The sequence below is a fragment of the Mastigoproctus giganteus genome, chromosome 6 (genome assembly GCF_048544385.1).
Source record: "Mastigoproctus giganteus isolate SK-2022 chromosome 6, ASM4854438v1, whole genome shotgun sequence".
NCBI classification, from domain to species: domain Eukaryota; kingdom Metazoa; phylum Arthropoda; class Arachnida; order Uropygi; family Thelyphonidae; genus Mastigoproctus; species Mastigoproctus giganteus.
The window spans coordinates 174333940-174354853 of NC_143580.1; the positions used below are offsets into that span (position 1 = coordinate 174333940).

Sequence of the window (20914 nt, forward strand, 5' to 3'; positions counted from 1 at the left end):
AGAAATCAGTGTCATTGAAACTAAGCACAAGAGCAGAAGAATTCGTTTTGCGGGATAGCTGAGTTTTTGAAGGATTGAAATCAACTAAGCTACCTTTTCCTCACTGAAGAATTACCTGGAGATCAGCATTTAAAAAATTGGTAGTAGATATTCAAAAAGTTGAAGCTGTTTATGCAGAGCAAGGTTTCTCAAAAGTCTGGTTGCCCTTCTCAAAAAAAATAGGGCAACCAGACTGGTGAAGGGAACAAAAGGGTTCTCTTACCTAGAAAGGTTTCAGTTCTGCAAATTGCAGTGTCTTGAGACTAGGCATCTGCGGAGAGATCTGATCGAGGTGTTTAAAGCCTTGAATGGATTGAGTAAGCTGAATGTTAATGGCATTTTCCATTTGCCGAAACTACACACACACACACGTTAGGGGACATAAATTCAAGTTGAGGAAGGATAGTTGCAGGATAGATAGATGTGATAAATGTGTGGAAGTTTGCCTTCAGCCAGCAGGTGGTTGAACGTTGGAACAGGCTTCCTTCTGTTTTTGAGGAAATGGATGGTTGAATAAATTTAAGGAAGAACTAGACAAATTCTTGGAAGGTATAGATGAATGAACCATGTAGGTTTTTTTATTTGGCTGATGCTATATAAGCTTGCTTTCTTGCATCATTTGCCATTACTACTGCTACTACTGAAAGGCTTCAAGTAATTCATTTTGTTGTTGTTTACTAGTTTCATTGTGCAGGATAATTTTTCTTTTGATTTTTTCTTCGTTTTATATATTCAGATATATGCTACAATTGTTGTCTATACCCTGTATTTTTGTGTTTTTTAAAGTAAAAATAAATAACAGAAGTATGATGTAATTCTATTTTTGTTTCTTTTTGTTTAACAAAAAGGAACAAAGAAATTTTCCTCTTAACAGTTTTAACATATTAAAAATGAATTCATTAATCAAAATTTTGTTTCAGTGTTATCCTTTAATATCCCAGACTTCAGAATCACAGGATTGTTTTTGCTTGAGCAGCATAAGCATGATATGTATAAAATAGGAGCAATTGTGAAGAATAACCTGATAAAAAAAGATCAGTTAAAAAAAGAGACTTGTCAGTCTTGAAAGCTTCTGCCATTGTATATTTTATTGTATTATATTAAAATGGGTTATCATTGTATATTCTTCACAACCATGGACCCCAGTACACCAGGCCCATTCGTTACAATAGGAGCAATTGATGCAGTAAATGTAGTTCTCCCTTTACTTCACTGTGCAAAGAAACAAAAAATATGAAATGCTGATATATAACTGTTCATGCATGGTGTGTATTCTGTCCAGAGACAGATCGTTAATTTATGGGGTATAAAATAGATTAATGTGGTGGTTTCTCAATGCCTCCCACACCTTTATGCATAAGCCTGTATCTATATGTGTTCAAGGCCCCTTTGTAAAACTTAGCATTTCGTTCTTCAGGCCAGATAACTCTCAAACTCCATTAACAAGGATATCAGAAATTCAATTAATTTATGGCTTGTAAGCTTTTAGGACATTTACAGCATGTATTTATCTTGTCACTGGAATGTGTACAATTCCAGTTACATGTCATATCATGTTAGAGTTGCTTGTAAATTTACCTATATAAAAAACAAGATTAAAAAAAAATGCTAATTTTTGAATATTATTTATACTTAAACGTTATTAAATATTAGATTTTACTAGGAAAAAAATTATTTCACTGAGATAGGGAATCTTTTCAGCTGGTAGTACAAAGAATGGAAAATCCAGAAAGGGGTTTGGAGAAGAAATGACAAAAAACAAATTTAATAAGATCCATATTTCCTTTGAAAATTTTAAATAATTTTTTGTTGAATGATAAAATTTTGATAATATTTGTTGGTAAATTTAAGTTTTATTAATGAGGTGAAAGGTTTGTAGTGTGTTTGTGTTACTTTTCTGTTCTAAATGAAAGTATTTCTTTCAGTGTAACTATTCTGTACAAATAAATCATAATAGACACAACAGAGTATAAAATTAACTGATATCAGTTATATGTTTGGAAAATTTATGCTTTCTTATTTATTTTAGGATGATGTTTCATGGACTTGGGATATTCTTTTCACAGATGTTGCATCTCAGCTTAACACAGAATGGGAGGGTAAACCTGAAAAGGAAATGGATGCACTATTTTAGAAATGTTACAGGTATATATATATATATATATATATATTTTTTTTTTTTTTTTTTTTTTACCACAGAGGATATTTATTAACCTTAGATTGCTAGCTGTAGTTAAGAGGAATGTTTTTACAAAATATTAGTCTGATAGGCTAATTTTTCAAAAAAAAATAAATAAATAAAAATACCTCTCCAACTAAAAGAATTATCATAATGATCAACTCCAACCCATCGTAATGAACAATTATTATAAACATAATATCACATTAAAGATCATTACTGCAGGTAACACAAATGTATACAGCGTATTTTCACATATGGAAAAGAAAATAAAGCTAAAAGATTGCAAATAATATATACCATAATAATTCAGGCATTACATGAGATAGAAGTAACAATTAATCAAATGAAACAGACTTGCCCCCCCCCCCCCAACTCAGATGGCCAGAAGAGCTTAGCTGTGTCAATAAAGAACAGGTATTCATCACTAGATACAGAAGTTTTTTTTAACAGTAAAATCTTATAATCCACAAATTATATAGCAGAATATTTTAAATAATTATAAAATTGTTTCATGTATGACATGGATCATTTAACAAAAGATAAAGTAACACAAATCATAGACATTCACTTGTCTGAGAAGCAGGTTTTGCTGTAAGTAGGTCATTTTAAACAATTCTAGTCACTTTACATTTTCTTTCAGTATTTACTATCCGACCAGACTATCAGATTGCACATCCTTCTGGTTAATAATTTAACAATGTAATTAGGAAAAGCTTATCCATGGTGTTAATTCTGTTATTGAGAAAGAAAGGACTAATGAAGGTTTGATCCATATAATTCAGTGGAATCCGAATACCTCTTTTTTCCCAGATTGAAAGTACCAATTTATAAAATTATCATTTTATAGATATATTTGAAACAGCACCAGCAGTCTTCCAGATAATTTAGCTATACATCAGAACAGGAGTAAAAAAGAATTACAGGCAACCCCCATATAACACGGTACTTCTACAACATGGTTTCACTCTAACATGCAGCAATTGCAGCAAACCTTGTGTAACACAGTATTTTTGAGCTTTTGTGCAGAGAAAACCCTGCTATTATGTTGAATGTAATTTTTCCATGTTTCCATTCTTTTTTGTGAATCCCCGCTGTTGACTCGCTAATCGTTATGCAAAAAAAAAATTATTGGGAAATTCTCATTAGGCTCATAGGACACTATGAGCCTTCTTTGCAATCTGTCTGCAATGCTCGGCAAATTTCAGGTCTGACCGTATCGTAACACCAAAGTCCCTTTCCTCCACTACCGTCTTTAGTTCAACTCCACCACGTGTATAAGTTGTTTTGGAGTTACTGTTCCCCAGGTGTAATACCTTACACTTTGCTAGATTAAAGCATTGCTGCCATTTTTCTGACCATCCTTGAAATCTAGCTAGGTCACTCTGAAGAAGCTCTGTTGGCGGTGATCATTAATTACTCTACCAATCTTTACATCATCTACAAATTTAGACATCATGCCCTCTATGCCTTCATCATGGAGGCAATGATCAAGGGTGGAATTCAGGATCATTTGGATCGAATTGAAATTCAAGGATACTCAGCATGGTTTTGTAAAGGGAAAATCATGTTTAACAAATCTGGTTCGCTATTTTGAAAGGGTCACTCACGAGCTGGATTTAGGGAATAATTTCAACATTGTTTATTTAGATTTCAGCAAAGCTTTTGACTCAGTCCCACATGAGCTGTTGCTTTATAAGCTAGAACAGGTTGGAATCACTGGGAAAATCCTTAGATGGATAGCAGAATGGCTTCAGGGCAGGAGGCAGAGGATTGTGATAAATGGCTATTCCTCAGATTGGGTTGATGTAAGAAGTGGGGTTCCCCAAGGATCAGTATTAGGACTACTGTTGTTTTTAAATTTCATAAACGACATCGATGAAGGGATAGAGGGCGTGATGTCTAAATTTGCAGATGATGTTAAAATTGGTAGAGTAGTTAATGATCACTGTCAAGCTGAGCTTCTTCAGAGAGACCTAGATAGACTTCAGGAATGGTCAGAAAAATGGCAGCTGTGCTTTAATCCAACAAAGTGTAAGGTATTACACCTGGGAAACAGTAATCCCAAAATAAATAAACCCAGTACTGGAGGAAAGGGACTTGGGTGTTACGATACGGTCAGACATGAAATTCTCTGAGCATTGTAAACAGGTTGCAAGGAAGGCCCATGGTGTCCTATTGATGATCTATCGAACTTTTGCAAGTAGAGATAAGGACGTGATAATCCCATTATATAAGGCTTTTGTTAGACCACACTTGGAATACTGTGTTCAAGTATGGAGACCGCACCAAAATTAAAACATTGAGCTTCTTGAAAGGGTGCAAAGACGGGTAACTCGCCTGGTGAGATCGGCAAAAGAGCGTCCTTATGAAGAAAGACTTTGAATATGTGGGTTGCAGAATTTGGAAACTAGACACCTTAGAGGAGATTTGATTGAGGTGTTTAAGGCTGTGAGAGGCATCAGTAAAATGAATGAGGACGGAATTTTCAAGGTTATAAATGATGCTAGAATTAGGAACGCAGTACTCAGGCCACGCCTTGAGTACTGCGTACAGGTCTGGAGGCCTCATTTTAGGAAGGATGTAGATTTGCTTGAGCGTGTACAGAGAAGAGCCACACGATTGGTGAGGGGAATGAAGGGATCCTCTTACCAAGAGAGGCTTAAGTTCTGCAAATTGCAGTGGCTGGAGACTAGGCACTTGTGCGGTGATCTGATTGAGGTCTATAAGGCCTTGAATGAGTTGAGCACGCTGAATTCTGATGGGATCCTTCCACTTGTTCAGATTACGAACCTACGGGGACATAAGTTCAAATTAAGAAAGGACAGATGTAGAATAGATGTGCGGAAATTTGCCTTTAGCCAGCGGGTGGTTAATTGCTGGAACAAACATCCATCTGTCGTTGTGGAAGTTGATAGGTTAAATAAATTTAAGGAGTAACTGGACAGGCATTTGGAGGGAATGGTGTGATTTTTTTTTTTGGCTGATGCTGCATAAGCTCCTACACTTGCTTTCTTGCATCACGTGCCACTACTACTAGGGGACATAAATTCAAATTATGGGGGGGAAATGTTTAGATTGGACTGCAGGAAGTTTTATTTTAGCCAACGAGTTATAAATTACTGGAATAAGTTGCCTACATGGGTGGTAGAGGCTGACAGTTTGGGGAAATTCAAAGGTCATCTGGATAGTACCTTCTGGTCAGGGAAGCGCATAGGATGATAGGTTTAATTTCCTTTTCTTTTATTAATTATTATTATTTATTTATTTTTTTTTTTGGCCGGTGCAGCATAAGCCATAGGCTTTCTTGCACCATTCGGCCATTACTAATACTAATCGATGTAATTTATGAAAATCAAAAACAATAGTGGTCATAATACTGATCCTTGGGGAACCCCACTTTTTTACATCAACCCAATCTGAGGAATAATCATTTATTACAACCCTCTGCCTCCTGCCCTGAAGCCATCCAGCTATCCATCTAAGGATTTTCCCTGCGATTCTAACCTATTCCCACTTATAAAGTAACCACTCATGTGGTACCGAGTCAAATGCTTTGCTGAAATCCAATTGTTATCGTTAATAACGATGTCAAAATTTTTCCCTATGTCCAGCTCTTGAGTGACCCTGTCAAAAATAGTTAACCAGAATAGTTAAACATGATTTTCCCTTTACTAAACCATGCTGAGTATCCTTCAGAATTCCATTTCTATCTAAATGATCCAGAATTCCACCCTTGAACATTGTCTCCATGATTTTCCCTACTACTAAAGTTAGACTGACCAGCCAATAATTTCCTACTTCACTCTTAGAATTGCCCTTCTGTATTGTAGATACATTGGCACTTTTTTCAATCTAACGAAATCACTCCACAGTCCAGTGATGCTCTCATAATTAGCCTCAATGGTTCAATGCACTCACTTGCGCTTCCCTTAAGATTATAGGGTATATGCCATCAACCTCAGGAGCTTGGCTGGCCTGTAGGCTCAAAAGTGTTTTCATTAAATAAACATGTGAAATTTCAACATCATAAATTGCACTTTTTACAACTTCACTCCCATAATTTCTCATTGACACAAAGAGTTTTTCTTCTGTAAATATCGATGCAAAGTAACTGTTGAGTTCATCTGCAACTTCAGCTGGGGTGTCTAATACTATCCCACATCCATTACATAAGGTTCCGATCTGGTTAGTCCTTTTCTTTGCATTTATATATGTGAAGAATTCCTTGTCCCACTCTTTGCCAGCAGTTTCTCATAATCTGCCTCTGCTAGCCTAACCTTTTCTGTGGCACTATTACATATCAATTTGTAGCTGTTATAGGCTTCAGTACTTTTTATTGCTCTGTAACTTTTACATGCCATCTTTTTCTGCCCAAGTAATCTGGCAACTTCCTTATTCATCCAACTTGGAATCTTCCTCATGGAGTATTTTTTTAATGGTATATATGCATTCAAGGCTTCTGTGATTAATGGTTTGAAGGTATACCATAATTCAACTGTATTCACTGTCTGTGAGATATCTACCCAGTTAATAGAGACCATGTAGCATCTTAAACTAATGTAATTTCCTTTCCTGAAATTATAACCCAGTCCTTTGCCTTTAACTACTGGTGCTATCCTCTCTCTCTCTCTCTCTCTCTCTCTCTCTCTCTTCATTGTCCACCATAGAACTCCGATCACTTGCTGCTACTGGTTCCTGTACTGTCAGCCCTACTGTGTTATTTGATTCATAGGTGATGAGTTAGTTGGTTTCAGGTGAGGGTAGCATGGTTTTTTCCCTATAAACTCCAGTTTTTTGTCCAGCAATACACACAATTTATGGATATACACATAAGTGTATATCTATAAATTGTACTGTGTGTATATCAGTGAAAAAAATAAAAAATAAGATATGATTACTAAACACATTCAAGAATTACTGGTAGAAAAAGGGGGCTAGCGAAACAGATATGGTGGAAATGGTATCGGAGGTAAACCAAATCAATTCAGAGGATGATAGTGAAAATGAAAATTCTGAAGTTCCAAATTTTACACTAAAAAGCTTACGGGATGGCATAAACTTAACCGTGCGATTAGAACCTTATTTTTTGAATGCAGTTCCTTCAACTGAAAGAAGCCCAAAGTTTAAAAGGGGGCTTCAAAAATGCTTAGTTCCATATGATGAAATTTACAAAGGTCTATCAAGCAAAAGCAAACAAACCCGGATTGCTGATTTTTTTAAAGAGAGCAGAAGATACACAAAACTTAGAATGGTGTATTTTTGTTAGCTTTTGGATTGTAAACCCCCCCCCCCATTTTTGTACTGGTTCTTAGTCACATATAACATGGTTTTGCACTACACAAGATTTTATAGGAACCTAACTACCATGTTACACGAGGGTGACCTGTAATATATATTTCAGTATACAATAGAACCTCAGTTATCTGACATCTGTGGGAGACTGTTTGCATGAATATTAACCCTTACATGTAACTATACTATTCTAAGTGCTAAGAAGTTTAACTGCACTAATATGAAATTAAACCTCTTAGCATTAACCTATTTCTGATTGATGCTGTTTTGAACATACAAAAGACACCGATTATTGTAGTAGCAAGGACACTGTGCTTTATTTCCTTTAGCTTGATTTTAAAATAACGCTTCTCATCACTGATTGTGCTTTTATATTATAAATTGTTGAAGAGCAAGATTCTGCTTCATAAGTAATTCTGATTTTCACCTTTTTTTAGTCTTATACAACATATCCAGTTTCTGTTTAAAAGTTAACATAGCACTGTTACATTTCTCAATAACTTTCTGATCTTTTTGGATACCATAATGTTGGATCGGTTACAGCTTTAACTAATACTTGAATGGTGAAGGAAAAAAAGGCTTTGATGACTCTGATGGCCAGTGTCGACGTAAATAGTAAATACAGCATTTTTCGAGTTCATTTTTCAATATAAATTGGTATTTTGTTAAACGTTTTTATTCAGTGTACTTTTGTAATGTTTAATTCAGTTTCATTGCTATTGGGCAGGGAGATGGTGCAACTGACCTTTTTTATAATATACAGTAAATTCCCCATAATAGTGCTTTTTCTAAGGGAGTAGCTCTAATGAGTACATAAATGGCAAAGCACAAGTAGGATCCCCCCCCCCCACACACTTTTGAATCTGCTTTTCATATTGTCAATATTTTTGCTGATAATATTGAGTCCTCAATTTTTTTGAAGCAGTGGTATTATATGTTACTTATATTTAATACAGTTGCTTTTTTAATGCCTTCAAAATTTTTTGATATTATTTAAAATAATGAAATTTTTAAAAAGATTTTAAATTACAATAACATATCATGAGTATTATTACAAACCTATTAAATTCAGTATTAACATAATACTGATATCAGTATTATGTTAATACTGCTGGGAGTCATAGTGGAACAAGTAAATACATGGGCTGTGTTAGGGTAGCTAGGAGCAGGAACAGGTGCATATATACTTCCATGTACACCAATGCTAGGAGTATAGTTAATATAAATTTGATGAGCTTGAAATGATAGTGAAGACATCAAAGGCAGATATTGTTGGGATATCAGAGACGTGGTGTCACACAGATATAGGCAGTGCAGAGTTGGAATTTGGGGAGTACAATGTGTATAGGAAGGATAGACAGGATAGGAAGGGAGGAGGGGTTATGCTGTTAGTTAAGAAACACATAAAATCTAAGGAAGTGCATCCAATTGATTTGGTGGACAATGCAGTGTTGAGTCTGTTTGGTGTGAAATAAGCACTGGGAAAGGAAAAAGGAAAGTAAGTGTGTGTTATAGGCCTAATGAATCTGATGAGTATAATGAGCAATTGTGCAGAGAAAGAGTGGGCCAGTTTGTTGTTTATTTGGTTTTTAAGAGCATTAGCAACTAAGGCCATATTGCTCCGGGATATGCGGTGGTCATACTCTGATCTTTCCGCATCCTCCGTATTTGGTGGTGACGGGCTCGAACCCTGGTCTAATCAAGAAGCGTATGCTACGCACTGCTGCTCCTTCCCACCTGGCTACGGAGGCGCCGAGTGGTCCAGTAAATCAGAATGTCTTATAATGGGAGATTTTAACTTTCCAGATATTGATTGGAACTTGGGGGTTGGTCACTCGCACACTAGCAAGACTTTTGTGGATTTATTGGATGACTGTTTTTTAGAGCAACATGTTTGAGAAGCAACCAGAGGGAGTAATATTCTTGATCTGATTATCAGTAGTGATTCTTCATGCTTTAAGAAGCTGCAGATAAAGGAACCACTGGGCGACAGTGATCACAATGTATTGATGTGGGAATTATTTAAAGATTTAACTACCATTGAGGCTAAAGGGAAGTCTTTTGCTTTCGTAAAGGTGACTACAGAGGTCTCAGACAGTTTTTAAATTCTGTACAGTGGGATCAACTGATGATGTTACCAACAGTGAATTCTAAATATGAAGCCTTCGGGGACTTAATTTTGGAGGCTACTAGGCTTTTCATTCCAACTAAGAAATACTGTTCAAGGTTTCGGCCTAAATGGATGTCAGATGAATTAATGAGGTTAGTGGTAGAGAAGAACAAGAATGTATGGGATGCATATAAAATATCAGGCGACACAAAAGCCTATGGCAAGTATAAACTAGTCTGTAATCAAGTCACAAAGGAGGTTAGGCAGGCAAAGGCAGACTATGAGAAATCTTTGGCAAAGAATGCAAAGAAAAACAGCAAGGAGTTCTTTACTTATGTAAACTCTAGAAGGAAAGGGATGAATCAGATTGGATCACTTAACATAGATGGGTTGACTATTGATGATCATGCTCAAGTAGCTGATAAATTGAATGAGTATTTTGCATCTACATTCACACATGAGGAGTTATTCAATGTGGGGAGTGCCAAAAGTTTATCAAATGTTAACAGGGAGCTAAGTGATTTTGTAATAACTGAGAGCAAAGTGGAGGAGAAATTGTTGAAGTTAAACATAAGGAAGGCACCTGGGATGGATGGGATCTATCCAGTTATATTAAAGGAGGCAGCAAAGGAAGTAAGCAAACCCTTAGCCATAATTATGAGAGTTTCCTTGGACTCGGGGGAGATCCCCATGGACTGGAGGTGTGCAAATGTTTCACAAAGGAGGTTCAAAAGGTGACACAAGTAACTACAGACCTGTTAGTTTAACTTGTGTTCTGGAGAAAATAATGAAATCACTGGTTAAAGAAGCATTGCACGATCATCTAGACAAGACTGCAGTAATAGTTAAGACACAGCCTGGGTTTGTCAAAGGGAGGTCTTGTTTTACCAATTTGATTGGTTACTATGATGTGGTCACAAAGGAACTGAATGCCAAAAATAATTTTGATATCATATACTTGGATTTCAGGAAAGCTTTTGATACTGTTGCACATGGAAGACTGCTGTACAAATTGGAGAGGTATGGCATCATGGGTAAGCTGCTACAATGGATAAAGGGATGGTTGAGTGGGAGACAACAGAGTGATAATCAATGGACACTGCTCTTCGTGGACAAATGTTATTAGTGGAGTTCCCCAGGGTTCGGTGCTGGGCCCATTGTTGTTTTGCATATTTATCAATGATATTGATGAAGGTATATCAGGTTTAATGTCAAAGTTTGCAGATGATACAAAGGTTGGCAGGGTTGTTAATGACAGTAATGGCTACTCCAACTGGATCTAGATAAGTTGGGAAAATGGGCTGAGAAGTGGCAACTGGAGTTTAACATTGACAAATGCAAAGTACTGCATATAATAAATTGAAAAAGACCTGGGGATAATTGTGCAGCCAAATATGAAGTTCACTGAGCAGTGCAGATGGGCTTCCAGGGCAGGTCATGGAGTCTTGTCAACGATACATAGGAATTTTGCTAGCAGGGACAGGGAGGTGATAATCTCGTTATACAAGGCAATGGTCAGGCCACACCTAGAGTACTGTGTACAGGTCTGGAGGCCTCATTTTAGGAAGGATGTAGAATTGCTAGAGCGAATACAAAGAAGGGCAACAAGAGTGGTGAGGGGAACAAAGGGGTACTCTTACCAAGAAAGGCTTAAGTTCTGCAAATTGCAGCACCTGAAGAGTAGGCACCTGCGAGGTGATCTGATTGAGGTGTATAAGGCCTTGGATGGGTTGAGCAAGCTGAATGCTGATGGGATTCTTCGTCTTGCTCAGACTAAGAACCTGAGGGGGCACAGTTTCAAATTGAGGAAAGATAGTTGTTAAATAGATGTGCGGAAATTTGCCTTTAGCCAGTGGGTAGTTGATTGGTGGAACAGGCTTCCATCTTTTGTTGTGGAAGCTAATAGCCTAAATAAATTCAAGGCTGAGCTGGAAGGGCATTTGGAACGAATGGAAGGATGAAATGGGAGGGGGTTTTTTTTTGACTGATGCTGCATAAGCTTGCTTTCTTGCATCGTATGCCTCTACTAATGCTAATCAGTGACATGATTAATTTTTTTTGTAACTGTAACTGACTTCAGTTCAGAATATTTTTTATTGATGCTGTGTTGAACATAGAAATAAATGGCTACACCGGGTTTTAAAGGGTGGAATTTCTAGAGGCTAAATAATCATATTATCAGCCTCAAGTTAAATACTATATGGAGTTAAGAAGCTGCAACATAACTGATTCCTAGAATTTAGTCAATCATTCCTTTCCCTAAAAGTAAAAGGAAAGGAGGAGTTATATTAAAGTTTATTCCTTTGTGAAATCTTAAAAAAAGGCAATATAATCAGGCAAGTATTAAAAATGGGACCACCATAGACATTAAAAAAATGCATTCCACTTTATAGGAATTACCATGGGGTTAGAAGAAATGAGCATTAAAAGTGGAAGGCTGTTTGTTATTACAGCAGTTTACTATGTTATTTTCTTATAGGTCAGTTGGATACTTCCAAAATGAAATAGGCCTTCAAGTATATTTCACTGTTGAGTGATAATCATTATAATGTAACAGGTTCAAAGAACCTAAAAGCACTTTAATGCCTTTAATTTTAATGTAAATGGGACAATTGTACAGGAAATTCTGACACAAATGTTGCTTGGAGTAAAAAATCCTTATTTTGAATACTTTAGATTTATTTTTTTATCTGGTTGATAAAATATTATCTCTAACATTAAAATATTATAATGGTTATTATTTTTTTATTGTTCTTTAATTTCATAATGTAAATAGTGGTCAAAAACAGATTTTCACCTACTGGCCTTCAGGAATAATTCTGCACCATGAAACTCCCCCCCCCCCCCCCCTTTATGGTTAGTACATGCAACACAATTCAAGGAAGCAATGCTTCTGCAGCACTAAGTAAGAAAAAAAAAAGCTTCATTTTTCCATTCTTTCTAATATTCTGTCCAGCCTTCTGTAAATTTAATCAAACCATCAATCTCCACAACACTAGATAGGAGTTTAATTGCTGGGAGTAAATCCTGAACTTATAGGGCAAGTGGGACTAGGTACTGAAATTTCTCATGCTTTCAAAGAAGCAATCACAATCCATGACTTATGAATTGGCACATAACAAAACAACATGAAAAAACTTTCCTGGTTGAATTCTTCTTCATGGAATCATGGAATCGTATGATGTGGGAGCATAAACTTCACTGAGGACTGTCATCTTGTGGGACATCGTGTCAACAAGTTGAATCCGGTTTGAATTGCAGAAAAATGTTGCTGTGATCTTCCTAGTAGACTCAACTGCTTAGCTTCTTTGAATTAGATGACCCTTTGTGTTCCAATCATAGGAATTCTTGCTTAGCTCTGGATTCCAAAGAAAAATCAAGGTTTCAATCAAAGTCACTAATCAAGACAACTTTCTGAACGTTTTGTAGAAATGTTAATTTTACCAGGAAATTGCCCATTTCTCTTTCTGAAGTGGATTCATCTTGGAATCAAACAAGAACAAACCCCTGACATTTCTACTTTATCATGAAGTACACACAAATTACTTTGTTCTGAGATATTCCTTGAGTTGTTGTTATTTGGTTTTTAGGAGCATTAGCAACTAAGGCCATGTTGCTCCGTGGATATGCGGTGGTCATTTCCTGACCTTTCCGCAGCATCCGTATTTGGTGGTCATGGTCTCGAACCCCGGTCTGATCAAGAAGTGTGTGCTACGCACTGCTGCTCCTGCCCACCTGGCTATGGAGGCGCCATTCCTTAGTGGCATGGTGCATAGGTAAACTGTCTTATTCAAAGATAATAAAGCATTCAAACCTCGATTGACTTAATTTTATGTTTTTTACAATTTGGAAATATAGATAGTATGAATCAGAGCTGTAATACTCAATATGTTCTACTTTGATAATAATATTAGTAAATTAATCAGAGGAGTTTACCTCAATATAGTACGTGGAACACTTCCGTATGAAACCCTCCAGAAATTAAAACGGAAAAAACGAAAAAATCGATAACTTACCGGTACATTACAGTAAAATATAAATAATTAAAGTAAAATATAAATAATTAATCAATTTAACACAATTCAAAATCAATTCAAAACAATAAAATTCAAATTAACGCAATTAAAAGAATCTAATGAAAATATTCAAAACGATTTTCCTTCCTGAAGCTTACAATGCTTTTCGACCGACTGTCGTGATCACAGGAATGAAAATTGATTTTCATTCCTGTGATCACGACAGTCGGTCGAAAAGCATTGTAAGCTTCAGGAAGGAAAATCGTTTTGAATATTTTCATTAGATTCTTTTAATTGCGTTAATTTGAATTTTATTGTTTTGAATTGATTTTGAATTGTGTTAAATTGATTAATTATTTATATTTTACTTTAATTATTTATATTTTACTGTAATGTACCGGTAAGTTATCGATTTTTTCGTTTTTTCCGTTTTAATTTCTGGAGGGTTTCATACGGAAGTGTTCCACGTACTATATTGAGGTAAACTCCTCTGATTAATTTACTAATTTGGAAATATGTAATAATGATGTCAAATGTTTTGTGGTATTTTCTTACCACTTCTTCAGTGACAGCTGTCTTTACAATATCACAAAAGATAACTTGGTCACAAAAACTTATTCATAATAAGCTCTTGTGACTTAAGTGATCATTTTGTTTTAGTTGATTTTAAACACACACACACACACACACACACACACACACACACACACACACACACACACACACACACACACACACACACACAGTGCAGCTGTTTGACAGCTGCAACATTCCACGCGAGAGGAAAAAATTCTCCTACAAGGATGGTATTGAAGATTTTATGAAGAGGATCTAAAATAAATGAGTTGAGATACTTGAAATGTGGAACTCCATCTTCTCCTACAGTGCTGGTAGCAAGTAATGTTAATTGTGTTGATCATGCCCAATAATTTAAATGAGTGAAAGCATGTCACTCCATCACATCATCAACAAGTTCATTACAGCTTCTGATTGCTGCTTTTAAAGCATGCTGTAAAGTTCATCAGACTTAAGGATTAGTGTGTGTGATGGGATATCATATTGTTTCTGTGGATAGGAGTTGCATTTTCTTGGCAAGTGTTGTTTCAGATAGGATTTGACAGCTTGAAACTTAAAATGGTTCATCTCTTGAGTATGAAATTCAGTCTTATGCCAGCAGCCTTGTACTTTTTTCATTTTTTATGGAGCTCTTATTAACGCTCAAAGGCTCTTCATGAGAGCTGTAATCCACCACCACCCTCTTGACTACTCAGGGATCATAATGTAGGCAACATAATGGGTAATATGTTGCTTACCAAACTGCATAAATAATCCTCAATTTATTTAATACCACTGCACCCTTAAAAAAAATATACCTACAAACACCTAAAATATAACTTAATGTTATTAGAAACTTTATTTACATAATTTATCCCAGTTCTCAATTTTCTAAGTTCTCATTCTTATGCATATAAGAAACACTGCTACTGCTTGTTATGCACACATTTGCTTATACTGTTTCATGAGTGTAGTTACTTCTTTTTCATAAAGAAGTAACTGATGGTCAATACCAGACTAAGCCAGCCATATAAAAGGCTGGCTCTGGTATTGACCATCAATTAATAAAATAAATTTAACTTGCATCTAATGAGGAGGCTGGCCTGCTATCATTTATCAATACAGTCTGTAACAAACTATACTGATAAAGTACTGTATCATGTACATAATTAGTACCATATATATATAGTGTATATATATTAGAAATCTGATAGAAAAAGAAGCACTCCACAAAGCATTTTTGCTCTCTTTTATGACTAATGAAATAACTTATTGAAATGTTGTACCTAAGTCTGTTTGCAGTTCCTGCTGTCATAAAAAACTGTAGCAAAACCAAATTCATCCTTTATACTATAAAAGATTCACATCGTTGAGAGCGAAAGGGAACAGGATTTTCATCGCAATCCCAAGCATGTCAGACATCAGTAGGGAGTCCTTTGTTAATAGATCAGTCCTAACAAAAACATGTCGGTCATGAAAAATTACTTTAAATTTATTATTATGGTCAGTATATTAACAAAACTATTATTCATAAAAATAACTTTAATGATTCAAATGTAACTATTTACATTTATAAAAAAATGTTGCCATAATAGATTATCACTCTCTCTCAATTGTAATCTGGTCTAATCATTGCATGTAAAATCTGCACTGAGATACTTGTTAAAATTATTTCCTATTACTCATCTTTTAAGGATGGAGACACATTTTGTTCAAATACAGTTTTTGGAATAAACCGTTTAGCTTTTAGGCTTTCAACTTGTGTAGAATCACTTTGCCCAATTTCTTGTAGCCTCCTTTCTTCTCTTTCCTCCTCAATGCTTAATTTTCTGTGAGGTGTGAACCTATCAGATAAAAGTCCTTCAATCTTATAACCAATGAAACCAAGAACAATTGATGCAGGAAGAGTAATATATGGTGCATAAACCCTTAACATAGCAAAGATTGCTGGTATCATGATACTTCAGACCTAAAAAGAAAAAAAAAAAAAAATGTTAATAAAAATTCAACACCCCAATATGAATAGCACCAACAAAAAAAAAAAAAAAAAAAGGATTATACCATGTAACATATAACATTTCTGATCATGTATCCACACGAACATTTACTAAATATGCCATCACAAAAAATAACAATAATAAATATCTACTAAATTTACTTCCTGTCATATATTAAATTCAAATTGCAGTGGGAACCTCAGTTATCTAAGGTGAATGGGACTGTAACGGGTGCATTGGATAACAGAAATCTTAGATAATATAAACCCAATTTTTTCACTTTTCAGGTTTGGGGTTTATTTATTACTTTAAAGTAGTTGCAGTAAATTACTCTGTATATAAGAGGACTTTTCTCTTATTATTTATTTATTTTTTTCAAAAGATTTATTAAACAAAATGTAATGGATACAGTAATATATGTAAATTGCACAATACAAGCCTCAGTATGAATGGTTTATTTTGAGGAGTCTAGTAACATGTTACTTTTCAACATAGTTCCCTTTGGAGTTAATACACTTTTTCCACAGATGCTGCAATGCATGCATAGTGTGGGTCAGGCACCACAAGTGGTTTCCAATGCCATAAGTACTCTTTTACTATTTACCATAAGTACTCTTTGACTGTATTACATAAGTAATATAGTAAAAGAGTACTTATGGCATTGAAAAAGTACTGGCTAAAAGAGTACTGGCTTTTACAGTGGTACTGTATTACATAAGTAATACAGCACCACTGTAAAAGCCAAAAAAGTTTTTTTTACGTCATGTGTGTGTATTATTGTGTTGGGTTCTGTTGTTGTGTTCTGGCTTTTGGCCCCTGGTGGGGCCCCACATTACACATACACACTGCTAAGGGTCAGGCTTGTCATTCTCTGGCTGACTTCTGCCAGGATCACATGAGCTTCCTGGATGGGGAAAAAACGAGGTGTGAGGGGGGATGGGGATAGAGAGTGGGAGTTAAAGTTGGGAGGAAGCTAGGAGAATGGAGAAAGATGACACCCTTCAGATAAAAGAGGGAGAAGACCTGGAAACCCCAGCCCTGGGAAGTAAAAGATGAACGTATTGCTGAGTTAGGGTGCCAGCAAAGTAGGGTTGCCAATGGCATGTGACAACACAATTTTGGTTGTGGTTCAGTTGGTAATTTCATCCATTGAGCTATTTATGGTGGGTAAAGTTTAGTTTTGTGATGCTAAATGCAGCCTGGGCAAGTACAGTCAGTTGTTTGTAGCATTCATCTTCAGCAGTGAGAAAGAATTCTTCACCATGTAAGAGGGACAGCAGTTGTGTGAACATGCGGCTTCTGGGGAGATGATAAAGGTGACAGTCGTAGAGAACATTTTCCCAATTTTCTTCGACTCCACAGTGGCAAAGAGGGTTGTCAGACATACCTAGTTCGGTGAGCTTAGCACTAAAGGATCAGTGTCTAGTGAGAAGGTATGTTAGGTGCAGTCTAGGTGAGTACCATGGAAGAGGGCAGGGGTAGGTCATAGATACAGTGGGAATAAATCTGTACGTAGTTCTTCCCTTAACCGAGATATTCCAATCCTGCTGCAAGATTTGGACAAGGTGGTTCATTATATTTCTTTTTTCTTGTTCCATGTTGTGAGTTCAGTTGATAGCGTAGCCCATTATAGTTGCTGGACGTGCTTTCCTGAGATGATAATGGAGCCCTCTCGCAGCAATCTCTAAGTGTAGAGGTAGTGCACCTGCAAGGACATGGAGTGCCGCCATGCTGACAGTGCAGCACACTCTGGTTGCGGTGAGAAGGATGTGCTGCTGTATGACAGTGGTGTCCAACCTGCGGGCCTGATCTGGCCCGCAAATAATTTTTATAAGGCCTGTGCGGAAAGTGAACTAAAACAGCATCGATCGCCAGTGCATGTACAGGCATGCAAGTGTCCAGCTCGGCTGTATCAAACATGTACATGTGGTTCAGTGCAGTCATATGTATGCTAAATACAGTTATTTTGATATAGCTTGTTCATTGTATTGAATTTTAAAAAAAAATCATTCTTAAAAATGTTCCAAAAGGGGAAACTCGATTTGGAGTGTCGTGTTTTTGATCCAAGGTGGACTGAAGACTATTTCTTCATTGATTACCACGAAAAAGCAGTGTGTTTGGTGTGTCAGGAGACTGTGTGAGTTTTTAAAGAATATAATTAAAACGACACTGATTCCAATCATAAATCTTATGATCAACGTAAAGGAGTGCTGCGAAAAGAAAAGTGTTCAAAGTTACAAAACGAATTAAGAAAACAACAAAACATACAGAAAACGTATCAGTCAAGAAATTTATCTGCTGTACGTGCCAGTTATAAAGTTACACATTTGATTGCTTTTGAAAGTAAACCGTTCAATGATGGTGAATTTGTTAAAAGTTGTGGAAGAAATTTGTCTGGAGAAACGAACAATGATACAAGACATTAGTTTGTCTCGACAAACAGTTATGCGAAAGGTAGAAGATACTGGAAGGAATTTGTTCGAACAACTTTTGGAAAACATAAAACAAATTAAATATTTTAGTGTGGCACTGGATGGCAATACTGATGTAAATGACACAGCCCAACTCCTCATTTTCATATGTGGAATTAATGATAATTTTGTACCAATTGAAGATTTAGCTGATCTACAGAGTATGCGCAGAACAACTACAGGTGAAAATCTTTTAGAAAATTTTTGCCAATCTATCGAAAAGTTAGGATTAAAAACCTGGTAGGAGTCGCAACTGGCGGTGCAAAAAATATGATTGGCAAAAACATTGGGCTTATAGGTAGAATAACCAAGAAAATGATAGATATCGGAGCTGAAACTTCGATTGGAATTCACTGCATTGTGCATCAAGAAGCTCTTTATGAGAAAGTATTGGATCTCCAACACATTATGAATGTGGTTATTTTAGCTGTAAATTTTACAAGATCACATGGCCTTAATGTGGCTGTTGAAACATCACCAAACGTTTCAACACAGAAAAAGGAAAACCAATAAAACAACTATCAAATATGGAGTGGCTGTTTGATCTTGCAATTCATACATACATTTCTAGTCATTTAAATGCTCTTAATTTAAAACTAAAAGGGAAAAGAAAATTGGTCTGATTTGTTTGGTGACATTAAATCATTTCAGAATAAGTTATTATTTAAGTTGAGCAAGACAATTTAGTTCATTTTCAATGTTGTACTGAGCTAAAGGAGAAACACATTTCCAAAGAATCGTTGCCTTTCGTTATTACAATTACTTTTTGACAAGTTTGAAAGTCGATTTTCTGATATAAAATCCCATAAAAAAAACATAAGCTTTTGTTGAAAACCCATTTACTTCTATGGCTGAAAACTAGTCCCAGATTGCAGCTTGAAATTATTGAGCATCAAGCCAAAATATGATTCAAAAATAAGTATACAGACTGCAAAAATAAACTATTTGAATTCTACAAGGCTTTCTCATCTGATGATTTTCTGCTAATAAAAGAAAATGCCATAAAAATGGCCACTTTGTCCGAATCAACGTATGTTTGCAAGCAGATTTTTTTCACTCTTAAAATCAAATAAATACACTGTGCTGCCACTTATTAGGTACACCCCTGCTATGCACACAAATGGTCTGTCCCACAACGGTGCAAGTCACATGACCACAGTTGTGGATATAAATGCAGCAGAACAACCTTTCTAGTATCAGTTAAGCGTACAAACTGTAGCAAGAATGAGGAAAAGGAGTGATCTAATGGACTTTGAACATGGCATGGTAGTAGGTGCAAGACATGCTGGACAAAGCATCTCTGAAACAGCAGTTCTCCTGAACTTTACACACACCACAGTTTCAAGGGTGTATTGAGAATGGTGCAATGAACAGAAAACATCCTCTGCACTCCTGTGGAATAAAATCGCTTGTTGATGAGAGAGGTCAGAGGAGGATGGCTAGAATTGTGCAAACAAACAGACGACCCACAATGTGGCACACCATGTCAGAATACAACCTTGGTGCGCAGAACAAAATATTGCAACGGACCACTAGCTGCAGCACTTTGTCGCAAATGGGCTACGACAGCCACATCACGTTACTTTGTTATCAATGAAGAACAAGAGAGCATGCCTCCAGTGGGTACAGCAACACCAGCACTGGACTATACAGAATTGGAAAACAGTTGCTTGGTCTGACGAGTCGAAGTTCCTGGTGCATCATGTTGGTGGAAGGCTCACAATTTGGCGAAAACAACATGAATCCACGGACCCATCATATCTGACTACTACTGTGCAAGGTGGTGGCAGTGTTAAGGTGTGGGAAATGTTTTCTTGGCACATGTTGGGTCTATTGATACCCATAGATTCATCTCTGAATGCCACATCGTACCTAAACATCGTTGCTGACCAAGTGCATCCGTTCATGTTGACAGTTTATCCTCAGTCAGATGGTTACTTCCAGCAGGATAATGCACTGGTGCACAAAGTCCGAATCATTATGGAATGGTTCCAGGAACATGACAATGAGTTTTCTTTGCTGCAGTGGCCCACTCAGACCCTGGGTCTCAATCCTATTGAACATCTTTGGGATGAGCTAGAAAGGGCTATTCACTACAGGCCTACACCTCCATCGAATCTCAAGGAACTGCATGGTATACTCCATTCCTGCATGTTTTCATGCATCTTGTTCAATCCATGCCTAGACAAATTCAGGCTGTTTTAAAGGCTAAAAGAGGCTCAACACGCTACTAGGTAGCTGTACCTAATAAA

General features: G+C 36.4%; 2 protein-coding genes across 6 annotated transcripts in view; one reads left to right on the top strand and one right to left on the bottom strand.

Annotated features, from left to right (window-relative positions):
• IFT43 (intraflagellar transport 43) overlaps positions 1 to 20914 on the top strand; it is a 221402-nt gene that overhangs the window by 143441 nt on the left and 57047 nt on the right. For all 5 annotated transcript variants that reach the window (XM_090375508.1, XM_090375506.1, XM_090375509.1 and 2 more), the window contains one exon: positions 2069 to 2184. In XM_090375508.1, the coding sequence (XP_090231634.1) occupies positions 2069 to 2173 (105 nt within the window). In that variant the 3' untranslated portion in view covers positions 2174 to 2184. The remainder of the gene's footprint in view (positions 1 to 2068; positions 2185 to 20914) is intronic.
• Positions 2015 to 20914, bottom strand: part of LOC150084761 (small integral membrane protein 12) — a 77292-nt gene continuing 58392 nt past the window's right edge. Inside the window, exons 2-3 of the mRNA XM_090375512.1 lie at positions 15481 to 16163; positions 2015 to 2144 (exon numbers count right to left, since the gene is read on the bottom strand). Coding sequence (XP_090231638.1) covers positions 15873 to 16151 — 279 coding nt within the window. The 5' untranslated portion in view covers positions 16152 to 16163 and the 3' untranslated portion in view covers positions 2015 to 2144; positions 15481 to 15872. The remainder of the gene's footprint in view (positions 2145 to 15480; positions 16164 to 20914) is intronic.